Source organism: Stegodyphus dumicola, chromosome 2, assembly GCF_044657685.1.
Source record: "Stegodyphus dumicola isolate Sdum_Otavi_A_Nest chromosome 2, ASM4465768v1".
Taxonomy (NCBI): Eukaryota; Metazoa; Arthropoda; class Arachnida; order Araneae; family Eresidae; genus Stegodyphus; species Stegodyphus dumicola.
The window spans coordinates 102266499-102282969 of NC_140769.1; the positions used below are offsets into that span (position 1 = coordinate 102266499).

Here is a 16471-nt window from a genome sequence, read left to right on the forward strand (position 1 = left end):
CCGCTTGGAGCGCGCGTCGTTCCTATAGCTGCACCTTGCAGTTTGTATAATTTTAAATATTAAATCGAATAAAAAACAAAAATATCCTTTATAACAGTATTTACATTTCAAGGGTTTGTTAACCACATATACCTATATTTTACTTATCGGATAATAAGATTGTGAAAAATGTTTTCTAAATATGTTGCAGCAAATACCTACTTAACAATTCCACAGAATTTGTCCCATGAATTCAATTTTTATGATTATTTAAATGATTAATTATTATTATTGTACGATTTCTTAATTTCTTGAGGAATTTATTAATATCATGCCTTTCTTAGAGTGCAGAAGTAAATTATATAAATTAAGCTTTCAAATTGTCATAAATACTGTGATTTGGTAACTTCTAACAAAAGTAATGTAACTTAAAATTGTGAGTAAAATGTCAGGAATACAAATATTTTTCGTTACTACGCACAAAAGTGATTGTAATGCAATCTGGATTTCTCAAAGAATTTTAGGGAGCTTATGCGAATATCAGTAAAAACCTTTACTCAAGCACAGTGTTAAATGCAGGTATCTGGAGGATATAACTTAAGTTACAACTCAAACTTCTAGCTTCTCAAAGCTGGATACTAAAGGTTGACGGTCAATTGTTGCCTTTCTTTAATCTCTGTTATTCTGTTGAAGTATAAAAAAATAACTATAAGCGTTTCAAAAAATTGGTCCATTATTTAAAATAAATCATTCATTGAATCGATTAAGTACAAACTAAAAGTGCTAAAACTTATTCACAGCTATTTGGACCATTAAACATTATTTGCTGCAAATAGCAAAATTCAAAACAAAATTCGCTTTCACAGAACCTAAATTCGATATATTCTTGTAACAAAGATTTTTCTATTAATTGTTGGCGATTACACTGGCGTTCAGAATTGAGAGAATTTTCACATTCGATCGATTACCACGAGAATTAATGGACAAATTTTAATGAAATTCTCATGGACATAAATTGGAAAAATACAAAAATGTGGCAAAGACAGTAATGGTAACTGCGCATGATTGTGCATGAAGGGCTCATCTGCTCATGAAGGTCTAAATCAAAGGATGAAAAGTAAGATAGGGTTAAAGTACTCTCTAACAGTCATATAGCTCATACAAGTCACTTCATATTAGAATTGAGACAGTTTATGAGACCCTGTGACAATCGGCCGCACTCCTTTAGGTCCTAGAAGATTCTGGAAGTTGGAAGATGAGTTACAATTACCTTTCTAAGAGTGTTCCAGATGTAATACACAAAGGATGAAAAGTAAGATAGGGGTAAAGTACTCTCTAACAGTCGTATAGCTCATACAAAGCGACTTCATATTAGAATTGAGGCAGTTTATGAGACCCTGTGACAGTCGGCCGCACTCCTTTAGGCCCTAGAAGATTCTGGGAGTTGGAAGATGAGTTACAAGTACCTTTCCAAGATTTTTCCAGATTTAATACACAGCATGTAGGTCTGGAGGTCTGACTGCCAATCCATTCGGTTCATAATTCTCCCTTTTCACAAACTCAACCAGCAGTTCAGCCTTATGTGGACGAGCTATATTATCTATAAAAATAATAAGAGCCAATTCTTTCCCTAAAAACGTAAATACAGAAGTAAAAATGTTGTGTATTTGCAAGAACTTTTGATGTTTGCGTCCTGCTGGCCACCCATGCTCAAAACTCATTTAGCATGAAGTAAGGTATAAATGCAGGGACCACTTATTATTTACCCTGAGTAAGTAGGTATAGGCACCTTACACTAGCTATCTAGGTTAGCAACACCTTCCTGGGACCCACGGTACCATTCTGGTGCCGAGGTGCCGCTATTATCTGGTGCAACCGATATCACAAGCTCTGTCACCGCTGGGGGTGTCACCGGTTATCTTGCGATATGTTTAAATCTACTTTGGCTGGTGGAGTATTTAACTGCATGTTCTTTATACCTAGCCATTCATTGCTGGCAGATAAAATCCATATACTGAGTTCTTTTACACACTTTGGTTATTGTTCTGCACTTTCGATTTTTTAAAGCATCTGTGATTTAATCATGTTGATTCGTTGACTTGCTGGTATGCTTAGGTGCTTCGCACCATTTATATGGAGTTTGGGTGTAATTTGAAATGCTTTCATTATTTGCTGCAACCGATTTCAACTAGAAATTCAAACAATAATCATTGGGCCTTTCTTTGCATATTGATTTGAGTGGGATCGCTCTGTGTTGCAAGGTTTAGACCCGTCAATGTTAGAATATCCATTATTTGGGTTACGCACTTCCTCATATGGCTATCATTGATTGCGAATCTGATGTACGGTGTCACATCTTGTTCTAGTCTGGGTCTTCTCAGGTGCAGACTTATTGTAATGGTGCATGTGAATAGGTAATGCTCTGAATCCACCTTCTACCCACATACACATAGATCTCAAATTGCGAGATTCCTCTTGTAGAAATATCAGGGAAAAAGACCATGGCCTTAGATCAGCCATGTTATTTGTCTACTTGCGACGTTTGGGGTGGAGTTTATTCTTAGAGTATGAGGTAGAGAACATTGACTTGGACCTACCATCACTGAAGAATTCCATCACTGAAGAATGCAGATGAATACCGATACAGTGCTTCATATCTTTGTCAGAGGCTCAACGACTGTTGCGATGTATAGAAAAGTGATTTCAGAGCTCTTTTTTTTTTTTTTTTTTTCCCTGAGGTGCAATTGATCTTCAATTCATTTTTATGATGACAATGCTCATTCACTGAAGACAAATTTGGTGGATGATCTGGAAATTGACGATATCAACCAAATAAATTGGTCAGCGAGATCTCTAGACCCATATCCTATAGAACCTATCTGGGAAGCCTTCCGAAGTGCAGCTGCAACTTCTCCTCCCCTTCATAGAACCCTGCCAAATGAAACCAGCGTTGTTGAAAAACTGGGACAAACTGCGGCAGAGACTAATAAACTACTCCATTTCCACTATTAAGGCACATTGCGAAAGCTGTATACTTAGCAGAGAGAACTATACCCGCTATAACGTTATTCTTATTTGACCTTGTAATTGTGTCTTACACCCTTCTTGCGCTGACGAGCCTTACATACAATAACGTGTGCATTGTGATTTATTCCCACCCCAAATTTCATTAAAATCCGTTACTCCGTTCTGGAGATAACCAATCAAATGTGAAAATTCTCTGAATGTCGGCTTAAATACCGTAAGTTGTAATGTTGTTATAAAGTAAATGTTTGAATTTAATCACACATATTAAAAATGCCGTTTTAATCTTTAAAAAAGGGATTTAGGTTCATAGTAAGAAATTTAAATTGATTTGTTTACCATGCTACACAAAATTTTATTTTGAAACCTTAGCTTTAAACGAAACGCCTAACTGAAAAATACGACGAATCTTTCTATGTATTCTATCGATCTTTCTAAGGAAATAAACTTTACAAGTGTATTGTTTCCAAACATATATCTTACATTATTGATTTACAACTTCTTTTATAATGTCAGTTTATTTTAATTTACTAACACAATCATAATGTTAATTTTCTTTCACTTCCTAATGCATTTTATTAAGAACTAAAGCTTGAAAAATGCGGACTATAAATTTACTCAACATATTGTATCTATTAAACCAACGAAAGAAATTCATTGTTAGGGGTAACCACGTTAGATCACATTTCAATGCCTTAACCGTAACCCTTCCTCAGTATAAAAACTTTATGATATAATCTCCTTAAAACTCTCATCATAGCAGATCAGTAATACCACCTTAACCCGTGAAAATCACATTTTGAATACGAAATACAAATCCCAATTTGAATACAGATATAATGTTTTTTTTTTTCTGCCCATAATTTCAAAGACTATATTTGAGGAACCTATGAAGCAAACTGAATATTGCAATTTAAATTTTTGTGACACTCATATACACTTTTCAAAAGCAAAATGACAAATTTTAAAATACTTGACTCCCTGAGATTTTCCTATTATGTTACTTAACACAGAACACATATCTTTCACTGGTTTTCCAGGGAAAGAATGTATCATGTATAGGGTATAGGTCTAATGTATCATGAATAAAGTATGATTAATCCTATTTCACAATAAAATCTTATCAAATTTATTACTTTATCTGAGCTATAATGCAATTTATATAATCAACCAGAAATTTTGTTACCAGGGATGGAATGTATACTATCTGTAGTATCTTTATGTGTAATGTAAATAAGACTAAGTTTCGCTTACCCAGATATCACTCGTATGCTTAACTTTAAAAGTTAAACTGAAAAACTAATTGAAGGTTTTGCCTTGGAAGAAGTAACATGATTTCCATTTTAAAATAAACAGTAATAACGTCATTTGAAAGCATTTGCAAAGGTCAGTAGGCAAACAAAGTTGACGTCACCTACTACACAAGTGGTACAAAAGAAGTCACAAAGGGAATAGTTGCTAGTTAGGAGTCACTGACGTCAAACAATAGCAAACCTTATAACACCTTAGAATCTGCTTTAAAAATTATAATTTTTTTTTATTTTATGTAATACAGAACTGATTTTAGTTTGATTATAATAAAATATTCTACCTTGGCCATGTCTATTGATGATGCCTACTGATAAAGCATATTAAACTGAGCTCTTTTGGGTGAACGTTAAAACCTGAATCCTTTCCGATTCTTTTATTTTTATTTTCCTTTTAGTTGGATCAACCGTCATTAGGAATAGCTCGTGAACATCTGATAAGTGGATTATTAGATGACGTGAAATATGCTTACTTCCAACTGATGCTAAAAGCTGCTTATATATTGATATACGATGATGAGAAATTAGAAAATTATATTCTCGGACAATCTTCTCTTTTGAGTAAAGAACTAAGAGAAGTTCTCGATTTTGAAACATACCTTGCTAAAGTAATTATTTTTATTTTTACCTCAAATCCTATCGTTTTTGTTTTTAATATTTGATTACTTTGTTAATATTACATGCAAATTTCAAATTCCTTCATACTGAATGTACAATTTTTAATTTGTTTTCATATGAGAATGAATACTAGTGGTAACTTATCAAAGTTTCGCGTGTAATTAAAATTTTATTCTATGTTCAATAACAGTATGTACCATATGAATTTAGAAGCAGATATTAAATATTTTCTGTATTTTAATAATACAGAAACCTTTAATAATTTATGAAAGTTTGAATAAATTAGAAAGTTTAGATATGGCTATGATAACAAGCTCTTTAAGTTGTCACTTTCTAAATGATTTATTGATTCTTTAAAATGCAAGTAACCCCCCAGCATATGTACTTAGAGTTTAAATAATGCATTAAAGTCCCTTCTAAAAAAGTAAATAAATAAAGAAATAAAAGTAACTCTCCTAATATATAAAAACCTTTCGAATATTGGATGGTATAGTATACAGTGCATTGCGAAAGATCGACAGTAATTTTACATGCATACGCAGAACTTCAGGAAAAGCCTCCATCCGTGCTAATAATGGACATGATTGTATAAAAGTGTGTTAATCTATGAATGGATTGGGCTGGTAATTTGACGTGTTTAGATTCTCCGAGTTCCAGTAGTTACCTTGAATGCATCTCTTTTTCGATTTCGATTGTTTACGACTGCAAATTGTGGAGGATGGCTAATCTTATATTTCAGGCTTCGCATTTTGCAATAGCTCTAATGTCCCACGAAATCGGTAGAGTAACCTCTCTCCACGTTCAAATTCAGTTTGAGGAAGACACCACCTCATTCTAATGGCTGTTTCCAAGTCTGAATTCGCTTGAGAGATTATACTTTTACAGACGTTACTAGCTCTGTTATACTGACGATAAAGTTCTTTTTTCTTTCTTTTTTTCAATTAGCTTTAATCAATAGTGCGTAACTTTGTTTTTATTCAACTAGTATACCTATCACATGTGCATAAATGATTCTAGAGTTCTGGTTTATAAACTCTCGATAATTTATTTCAGCTGGCTTTTCAGTTTGGTAGTTTACGTTCTGTACCATTAGTATCAAGCCAATCAGTTCCATCCTGTTCAGATCGGCAAAAAATTAGACTTCTGTGCACTTCCATGTAATATCCTTTATTATCAGCATGGCTGGCGAGAAATTCAACAGTCTTGTTAACCTCATAACGTCATCAGCTTGGTTGTCAAAAACGTCTCGTAGTTCAACAACTTTGAGATACATTTTCAGTGTCAGCAAAACGACAGCTATCCTCGGCAGACAAAACCGAATACCACATTGTTACGCAGATTTAGCCTTTGCTCTATCGTGTTTATCCGCAAGCAGAAAATAGTTCACAATTTTGGAGGTTAAACGTTTGCTTTCAGACTTAATATTTAGAGTTTAGATCCAACTCATGTTAATTATTTATGATTAATTTTTATTTATGTATTGCGTATAAAACAGCTCGTTGAAAATTTCAACTCTGATAACCTGCTAGTCTTGTGAGTGTCATCGAACAGCAATAAAACTGATTACAAAATTTAACGAGAACTAACTCCATCATTCAAATATGAAGTCTTCCGCTAAAAGCGCACTGCCTTTGTTATCGGCTGTTGGAGCGTAACATGGCACTATGTTTATGTGCCTGTGTTTATAAAATAAATGCAATAAAATGAAAAATATTGTAAGTAAAGAGTTTGCTATAAAAAGGAAGAAAATAGTATACAGCCGTACGAAATTACGTTTTGGAAAATTAGGCAGAATGAAATTATAATTGCCAATCACAAGAGGCTTGACTTAAAAGTAAACAAAAGGTAAACTTAGAAAAGTATTCATTTTATAAACTTTTAAGGATGATCAAACTGACCAAACTTTAGTCTTTCTTTATCCACCTTTTTTACTTTTAGTATTAAGGTAACTTTACTTTTGGGCCACAAATGAAAATATTACCCCATTGCCTGAAACTGGGATGGCAATAAATTTTATTCAGTAATCATTTAAAGTATATGCATTTAAACGAGCGCTAACTGTATACTAACTGCGATCATGCAATGAAAAGTATGGTGTAATACAACACGTTGTCATTGCAAATGAAAGTAAGCATTCTTTTGTGCAACAGATATTATTTCATTTATATTTTCTACAAGACATTTCCTGAGTCCCTGAATTTTGCCATGCAAAGCGCTTTCTTTAATATTATTACGAATAAAACACTTTCCTAAGCCCTGGACTGATTCGCATAAGTGGAATTTTCTTGGAGGGAAAGTTTTCAAAAGACCAATTATTTAAACCCTTCCATTTTTTCATTCTTCTTGCACCTTAAGCCAACGTTTGCAAATCTGGCTGGCATATGACTTATTAGGAAATAAATAGATATTTTGCATTTCGCTCAGCTAACGGGACGGCTAATCACTGGGTTGTTAACCTATCGTTTAGAGAGCATAGTTATGCAACTATGAATATTTTGAAGACACACTGCACGTCTTCCACACATTTCTTCGATTTATAGCAAGTATGCTAGTGGCCGATGTCCTATTTTGAGAGTTCTGGATTTTGATCAGAGAAAGACTAAATCAAGAGGGAATGGGCAATATTCAATATGGTATAAAGTAAATCAATATTAGTTTTAATTTATAAGTGCATGAGATTACGAGTTAGATGATGAGTTCAATTGCCAGTTATTGATGAGACTTACTGCTGCTTCTCATTATTCTTGACCACTTAATTCAGAAGTCAAACAACAAAAATCAGAGTAATATTTTTCAAATTTTCACAGGACTAGTTTCGATGGTTTTACCGAACCATCATCCTCAGCTGCAAAAGCGCAAATGAACGAGATAAGATATAATGATTAGATAAGATAAGATAAGAAAGCCTGGATAGGAGATAAGCCACTGGCGCCATCTGTTGATGAAACCAGAACTAAAACATAATTTCTCTAAAGGCTCAAGGCAAAGATGGATTGGAATTAGGGTCGTTAACTAGAACAGAAAGATTTTTTTGAATGTGAAATGCCCCTGAAAAATCCAGTTCACCAGTGGAAGATGTTTTTTGAATAATGTTGGCAGCAGAAAAATTTAAAGTGTGATTTTCGGACCAACAATGTTGGGCAACAGAAGACTTCAGTGTTTCCTTTTTTCTAACATATGCCTCATGTTCCTTAACACGAAATCTCAAGGTTCTGTTAATTTGGCCAATGTAAATTAAGCCACACTGGCAAGAAATCCTGTAAATACCCCAGGAATTCATATCCGGAATGCGGTCGTTGAGTATGGAACTCGAATTTTATTGATGGGAGAATAAACTTCAATTTTTCTGCTGCCAAAATTATTTAAAAACATCTTCCATTGGTGAACTGGATTTTCTGTAGGCATTTCACATTAAAAAAATCTTTCAGTTCTAGTTAACAACCCTAATTCCAATCCATCTTTGCCTTCAGCCTTTTTAAAAGAAATTATGTTTTAGTTCTGGTTTCATCAACAGATGGCGCCAATTGCTTGTCTCCTGTCCAGATTTTCTTAGTTTATCTTATCTAATCATTATATCTTATCTCGTTCCTTTGCGCTTTTGCAGCTGAGAATGATGGTTCGGTAAAACCATCCAAACTAGTCCTGTGAAAATTTGAAAAATATTACGCTGATTTTTGTTGTTTAACTTCTGAATTAGTGTTTGTTCGGCGTGTTGTTGTATCTTAATTCTTGACCACTTCTTTTACAGATTTTTCTGAGGCATATTAATGGCGAGGGAATACTTAGGTCTTTAGATAAGAGAGAAGTTTCATCTTATTTTGCTCAAATATCCACTAATTCATCATTAAAGATCCTTCATGTGCCAAAACTCAGTACAGAGAATAATTTTTAAAAACTAACATATTCTTATTATTTATTAAGAAAGCTTAAAATAACTTTTTTTCTTTGGATCATTAAGAAAAGATTTTTTACTTAAAGATCTTCCAGAAATTTACAATTTTATCACCTATACTTCTAGGTCTAAATATCAGCGTTTTTAGAAATTGCTCTAAACTGCCTATTTCCTTTGAAATTTTAAATACGATTTTAGGTCAGTTCGCTTTAATTTACTCCTATTAAAGGAAGATCAATGTTAATTTTATAAAATCAACTTATGTTTCTTCTCTAACGCATTTACAAATTTTAAAATAACAAAATTTACGTTTTGTGTGAGAAAAATCTTGAAAACTGATAAATAGCTCAAACGAATGCTCATTTTATCGTTTATTTTCATTATTGACTCAAACTTTTTGTTTTTCTATTTGATGTGGTAAATGTGCTTTTAGCTGAACATTTTTCTCTCCATAGATTTCAACAGGCAGACAAAAGGGACAACAACCCCCAAAGTTACGTTTTACCGTAAAGGAGCTTCAGAAGGAAGTACCAGAGGTTAAGTTATTGTTTTATAAAACCTTTTATTCATAATTTACTAACTTTAAAACTAACCGTAAATTAAAAAAAATAAGTCTCATTCGTATAAGTTATAAAGTATATTATAAAGTTATACACAACATAATATATGGCACATTAAAAAAGGGTTTTCAGTTCGCGAATATAAATGTGTACTTAAAACCAATAAAACTTCATCAGATAATCGCATTTAATCCCTTGTTATATATAATGCAACAAGTAATTAGTTTTCGAAGCGTAGACATCAAATGAATACAAAAATCCACGAGTCATACGATGAAATAATATGAATATAATTCGTTTGATTATGTTGCTGCAGCAAATATATTCTTTTGCTTCCAAGTTTTATAACATAATTGAATGCGGCGTAGGAAATGTAGTAAAGTTTTTCATGATAAATACTTCCTAAGATGATCATTTCTTAGTGTTGCTAACATTTTTGAAAATTCAATTACATTACGGTTTTTAATACACAGTCTTAAAAAAACAACTAAAGCATAGTGCATCGAAATTCTTTGCAGGGACTATCTTCACAGCACAGGTGTATGGGTGAAACTAGCGATGTACTAATAGTCGACTGGTAATGATTTCCCATACTAACTAACCCTTAAAATATGTTTTCAAGACCCTTAAAATATGTTCGCTTTATTAGAGTTTACAAAGAAAGACTGAAAAGAGCCGCTCACCCGGGAAATATTTAGTGACACTGACTAGCGTACCTGGGACTGGCTTCAAATCTTGGTAAAGGCATGGATACTCATAAATGTATGGTAGCATTTCGGCTGCCCTGCTCCGAGTAAACTTAATCTCACTACAGGTCGACTCTACCTTTGGGGACGTCGTGGAGGTTCAACCTCCACTATTGCCCTCCAGTAGAGCCGCGCACCACCTGGATATGACACCAGGCAGCACCGGTCGTCTAATGCTCCTGCCAGTCGCTCGGGCGAGCCCGTCGCAGCGGGACATTACCCAGCGACCCCGGGGGATAACCCCCGGGTTACTAGCACCACGCCGCGCTAGGACATGCCAGACTCCGAGACCGGCCAATGAGTGACCTTTCCCAGAGCCTTCAGAACCACCAAGTTCATAAATTTTATACCCCCGTGGCCGAGACTGCCTAGGTACAGATCCTAGCCAGTAGCTTCGCAGAATTCTCTACGTCGACCCCCGGGGGCATAAATGTATGGTGTCTGTGCGGCATGGGGACATTCAAAATATGCAGCGAGTCGAAATGCCTCTCGAGAGGTTGTTAGTAAGGGAAGAGGGAAGAGGGGCGGAAGATCGTCAGGGGATCTCTCTTTCAAATTTGGGGGCGGAATCGAACAAAGTCGTGCTAAGGCCTTGTGATCTGTGAATTCTTATTGCATTGTTTTTGGTGAACATATGAATTATTCATTATCTGACACTAGGTCTTCACTCGTTCTAACTTGTATAGTATATTATGGCTGAATTTAATTAAAATTTTTCTTGCTTTGTTATGGTTGTCGACGTTCCAAAGTATTTTTTTCTTATTTCTCCAATCGATCAATTTACCAGCCACTTGCTAACGTCTATGTTCTTACGCAGCATTCCACGCGCTCCTATTTTGACTAAACCTGACATTTTCTAAGCCTGCAGTTAATGAAGAATTATCCTCATTTTTCTTTAAAGCTTCCCTTGTTTGTTTAGTTAAGTACCGCGGGCAGTCTATTTCATCTGTGGAATATAATCTGATATCTGACTGTTCCATACTTAGAAACATTGCATTATTGAGCTGGTTACACATATTTTAAGAGGCAGGCAAAAATACCGTTTTGTCAGGCATCGCTTAAAAATTATTTATAATATCAATTAATCGTTAATTTTGGTTTAGGGATTCTAATTTTATTTGACTTAACCTCGATAATAATGTAGTTTTTTTTAAAGTTTTAGAATTTTAAAGGGACGTAAAATAAAAACAGGAAGTTTAAACAGCTATTTTTAATTATTAAACAATATAAATGTTTAATTCTTATTTTAAAGTATATATTCATGTTTCGTCTTTTTACTACTATTGTTTTATTTGCATCTGGCATCTGTTTCGTTACTTAAATTTGAGTTACTAAACCAAAACCCTTTTATCGTTTGAAAGTTTACATTCTTTTCTCAATATCGCTGTAGTTACTTTATCGCCGTATTTAGCGGCGAACCCACTACCAAAATGAATAAAGAGCCGGTCCTACAATCTACCTCTGCGCTATCATTTCCTCTATTATAAACAGGTTTTGATTCTTTACTTTCGGCAAAGTTGATTAGCATCTGAGTGGCGCGGAATTCGGCGATCGGTATTAAGTCATCTACTGGTGACGTTGTCAAATGCTCGTAATGAGTTTATTTGGTTTAAAGTCGATAATAATGTAGTTTTTTCATGTTTTAGATTTTTTCTTTGTATATGCTTAATGATCTACTTTGATGCCAAATTTCAAGTATCTAAGTCGTTTAGAAGTGGTCTAGGTTTCTGATGTCTGTCAGTCAGTGAGTGATAAAAATGACACTTTTCAGACCTCAACAATTCCATAACTATAAGAGGTAGATCAAAGAAACTTGGGTCTCTCTGGGTGCTCAAGGGAGCTCTATTATGTATACAAAATTGTTTGTAGGTCTATAAGTTTTTGAGTAATGGAGGAGTCGAAAGTAGCTCGAAATGTTTCATGTAAGATACACATGGCCGGTGTCTCGCTGTTTTCTTTTCCGTCTGTTCCGAACTGGGCTGACACACTGGCACACACTGGACTGACATTTAGACACACTGGTGTGGGTCTACATTTCATGTCTCCCAGTTGATGTTTGTGAAATTGCGAGGGAAAATCAGAAATGTTACTTAAATTTTGCACACTAGTGTATTTTGAACACAGAATTCCCCGAAAGTCATGTAAAACTGCTTCTTTATTTTGCCTTTGACTTCTTTATTTTGCCCCTAATTAATCTGAAGATATTTTCCTTCTGAAGTAAGAGCACTACCGTGTGGAGAAACGAATTTTCCTCAGTTGCTCACTCTTTCTCTATTTTTCTCTGTCGAGGCAAAGTGAGACACATTTTCGATCATTACTGACAATGCCAATTTAACTCAGGGCTGAAAGAAATGTTATAAGCGAAACAGAATTCGGTTCAGATATTTCGTAGGTTGGAACATGTAGCATTTCGCTGTCATATCCTTATAACGATTACAAGATAATAATTGCCTAATAAGCTTCTTCTATCCTGTTCACCCTTAGAATTTACCTCTGTATGGCGAGGAAATATAACTTTTGCTAATTTCTGACGACCAACGCAAGATGCAGCACAAAATGTAAAAGTTAACACATTATTTCCTCTTCATTAGCAAGTTTAACTTAGTACAATAAAAGCGCAATAGTAAAGCTGTTCTTGGCACAGCAGCTTCCTGGAACTTAGAGTAAATTAACTAAATTACAGTTCCAGTAAACTTTGCAAAACTATAACTCTCACTGGTCGCCAGAGTTTATCTAACATTTAAACCTTCCAGCCACGTCGATCATCTGTTGTGATCAGCGGTAGAGTAAATTAACTAAATTACAGTTCCAGTAAACTATCCAAAGCTACAACTCTCACTGATAGTCAGAGTTCATCTAATATTTAGACCTACGAGCCACGCTAGTCATCTGCTGTGGTTAGCGGTTTCTTCCTACAAGCGAACGATAACAGTGCCACTGCCAATTTAGTATAAATCATGTCCATAGCTGCCCAGCCGGTATAGTGTTTAGTGACGCTGAATCAAAGAGACATTCTTTGGCTGAATACCCTACCAATGGGCCCGAGTTCGAATTCCAGGAAAGAAATGTATGTTTGCAGAGATGAGGGTAGAATGACTGTGTGGCAAGGGGGACACTCAAGATACATGGCAAGCCGAAAGCCATCCTCGAGAGGTTAGTGTTAGAGGAAGAGGGGTGGGAGACACCTTCGGACCGCTCCGCGGGATATTCTCCCTCGAAATTGGGGCGAAAACTAAATAGTTTGCTAGTTTCTGCAATACCAAAGATACCGGCTCATTTTTTACTTTTGACACGTCTAATGTAATGCAATTTTCACTAAAATCCGGCGAACTCCTCTATTTATGTCACTTTAAAGATCCTGTACTTTCGAAAATACTTATATAGAAAAATTGAGCGTAGAGGAAACTTTGATCACTCTCTGAACCAGTTAACGGTTTAACCGGTATACCATTCAACAATATTTGCAACTAAGATGTTCTAGATTTTCTACTGCTTAGAGGATTTTTCAGAATTTATGGACGTATGACCTCCACTACCCGTTTTTTCTCTTTTTTGGTGAACATTATCAGCTTGACCTTTTACAGGATATTTCCTAATCATCTCTTCGATCCTCTCTGCAAAACTACAACAAAAATATTTCTGTTTAGTCTGTATTCATTTTCTAACCTTCGACTTTCGCACTTCATAGATAACCGAAACAGCTCGTTTAGTGACTTAGGACTTCTAAGTTCAATAAAATCTTGTTCTTTCGGAAACAATCTGGGAAGAATTCTATTTGTTTCCCCACCATGATACAACCTACAAATTTCAATCTTTCGTACAATGAATTTTGTCATTTCCTCGCCTTCCATTTGAAATCTAATATACAGTTCATTTTCTAATGTTATTTTATTGTGCGGAAAATGCTTTTAAGACGGCTTGTATAAAATTTTTATATGTGTCGGCGGACCGACCAGACTAGTTAAGGTTTTAGCAATATACTTAAACCAAATTATAGCTTGGCGTTTAAAAGCTGATGCCGCTATAAATGTTTTATGGGGATGTGGTACTTCGTACAGTAAAGAGATTAACTTGTAGAGACATTAGGTATTTTTTAGAAACAGGGAAGATGAAAAATTAGCAACGCCTTCCCCGGGAATCAAACCACGGACCTCTGGAATACCGACCTAGCGTGCAGACTACCACACCACGAAGGAACTCTAGGAAGGCGCGAGAAATATCTTATAAACTCTTCGAAAAAACGTACAAACGACTACGATCCATCAAAACGTTTGTCTACCTCTGCAGTTACTATAAAAACGTATATAATTTACCTAACCCCTTTAATGGGTCGTTCGCTTTCCTAGGATCGAATCCAGCTGAGGTTAGCATATTTCTTTCCAGTACAGGCATTTCATTTGTTCTTTGAGCCATTTTACTGATCTGTACCAAATACCTTCAAAATACAGTACAGTTTTACTGAGAGTTAATTCACTAAATCGTAACAGCATTTTTGAAACATTATATCATTATTTCTTTTTTTTACAATTTAGCACTACCTTAATGCGATCGCCAGTACATTCACAAAACGCTTATGTTGGATTTTCAGAATTTTTTTCTCGTAATTTTATACCTAGCTCTATGGATTTTAAAATATTAGGTGCCAATTAATTCCGCAGAGGTATAGCGATGGAAATGGCATATCAAAGTTCATGCAGGCAACAACACAATAAAATTAAAAATTAAATGTGCTCTACTTGAGAACTGTCACAACATTATAGTAAAGATAACAGTCTATCTGACTAAACATTAGTTTGAGAATAAAAATTCAGAACTCAGTTTTACTCTAGGAGCAGCAACAAATCTATCTAATTTTAACGTGTTTAAACTTTCGACAGTAGCCTACGATTTTGGACAAGTAACTTCACTAGAAGCTCTACGTCGCCCAGGATTTGCAGAAGTAGTAACCAACACCTAATACCTTGCGGCTCCATCGTTCAGACACTGCAATGCCCACACTCGGATAATCGCCTTTCAGACAAACAACTCATTTCGATTTAACATATATATATATATATATGTTGTATGATCTTAAATTCATTTAGTGCGAAAACAAGTTACTACTACTATTGTTTAGGAAAAAAATTATATATATATATATATATATATCTGTAATGTTTTCAGTTATTCCAACACATCGTGGGCGAATGGTGAGGCTATTCCATTACACGTTCTGGCAGATGGTTGACGAAGCTGGGATGATTGAAGTACGGAGAAAAATGACGACACAGGACTTTTCACTTTTAACAGCAAGCATATCTTTATTTTAATTTATAGCAGATGACTTTTCCAGATGAAGTTAATCAAATAACTTATTCAGTAATTGAACTATTAGATACGACTGAGTTTAAATTTTAATACATCATAACGTTCTAACAAAGAAAGAGGAGCATAGCGGAAGCCTTAGCAGGACGAAGGCGAGAAGGCATCTGTCTAGAAGAACTTATGACTCAGCATTTATATGAATGGTTATGTAACAGAGTAGCTTCTAGAAAAATGTAGAAAACTTATGACGCAGCATTTATATGAGGAGGTTATGTAATAGGCGTGAATGTTCTAGCAGGTACTGGGTTAGGGGACGATCCTGAATTGCAGAAAAGTAATTAAAGGTTGCTGGTTCGCAGAGAGCAAAGCCATCGTATTTTTTTTTTATTTTTTTTTATTTTACATCTTCCCCCCCCCGTCAAAAAGAGAGGCCTGGGTTAAAAGCGTTAGTACAGGAGTGAAGCAAAAGTATGAGAAAAGACATGAAAACATCCAGAACATAGCGTACAAGCTTTAACTATGGCCTATCATAGTTCATGACTTTCTCATATAAAATTTTGACTTTATAGCATATGAAATTTTGAACATTAAAACAATGAGTTATAAATAATGACTCATTAACTTAAAATTAATCATATATACAATATATGATTAATTTTAAGACTATAACATAATAAATATGGAATACTGATAAATAAATAAGTGATAATTACAAAAGTCCTCAATTTTGTTAAAAATGTCCATTTTGTTTTTTGAAAGTCCTTTTCATAAAAAGAGTTCGAATAGAATGAAAATATCTGGTAAAATCTCTAAATGCCAGATAGTCCACAAATATGATGCCTGTTGATAGTTCACAAATATGATGCATGTTGATAGTTCACAAATACGGTGAAACCATATTTTCTGAAGCTTACTCCTATTATTATATGCTGTTAAAATGTAATTTATCAGTATAGAAATAAGTATCATAAATATTTATGTGCATTACATTTAATTATAAGTAATGATTGTGTAAAAGTTTATTTTGTGATATTCTGTAAT

The 16471-nt window shown here is 34.6% G+C and overlaps 1 protein-coding gene across 1 annotated transcript in view; it reads left to right on the plus strand.

Moving 5' to 3' along the window:
- The window catches only part of LOC118205639 (neprilysin-2-like), a 161792-nt gene that overhangs the window by 57002 nt on the left and 88319 nt on the right, over nt 1–16471 (plus strand). Inside the window, exons 7-8 of the mRNA XM_085810971.1 lie at nt 4709–4918; nt 9276–9356. Coding sequence (XP_085667097.1) covers nt 4709–4918; nt 9276–9356 — 291 coding nt within the window. The remainder of the gene's footprint in view (nt 1–4708; nt 4919–9275; nt 9357–16471) is intronic.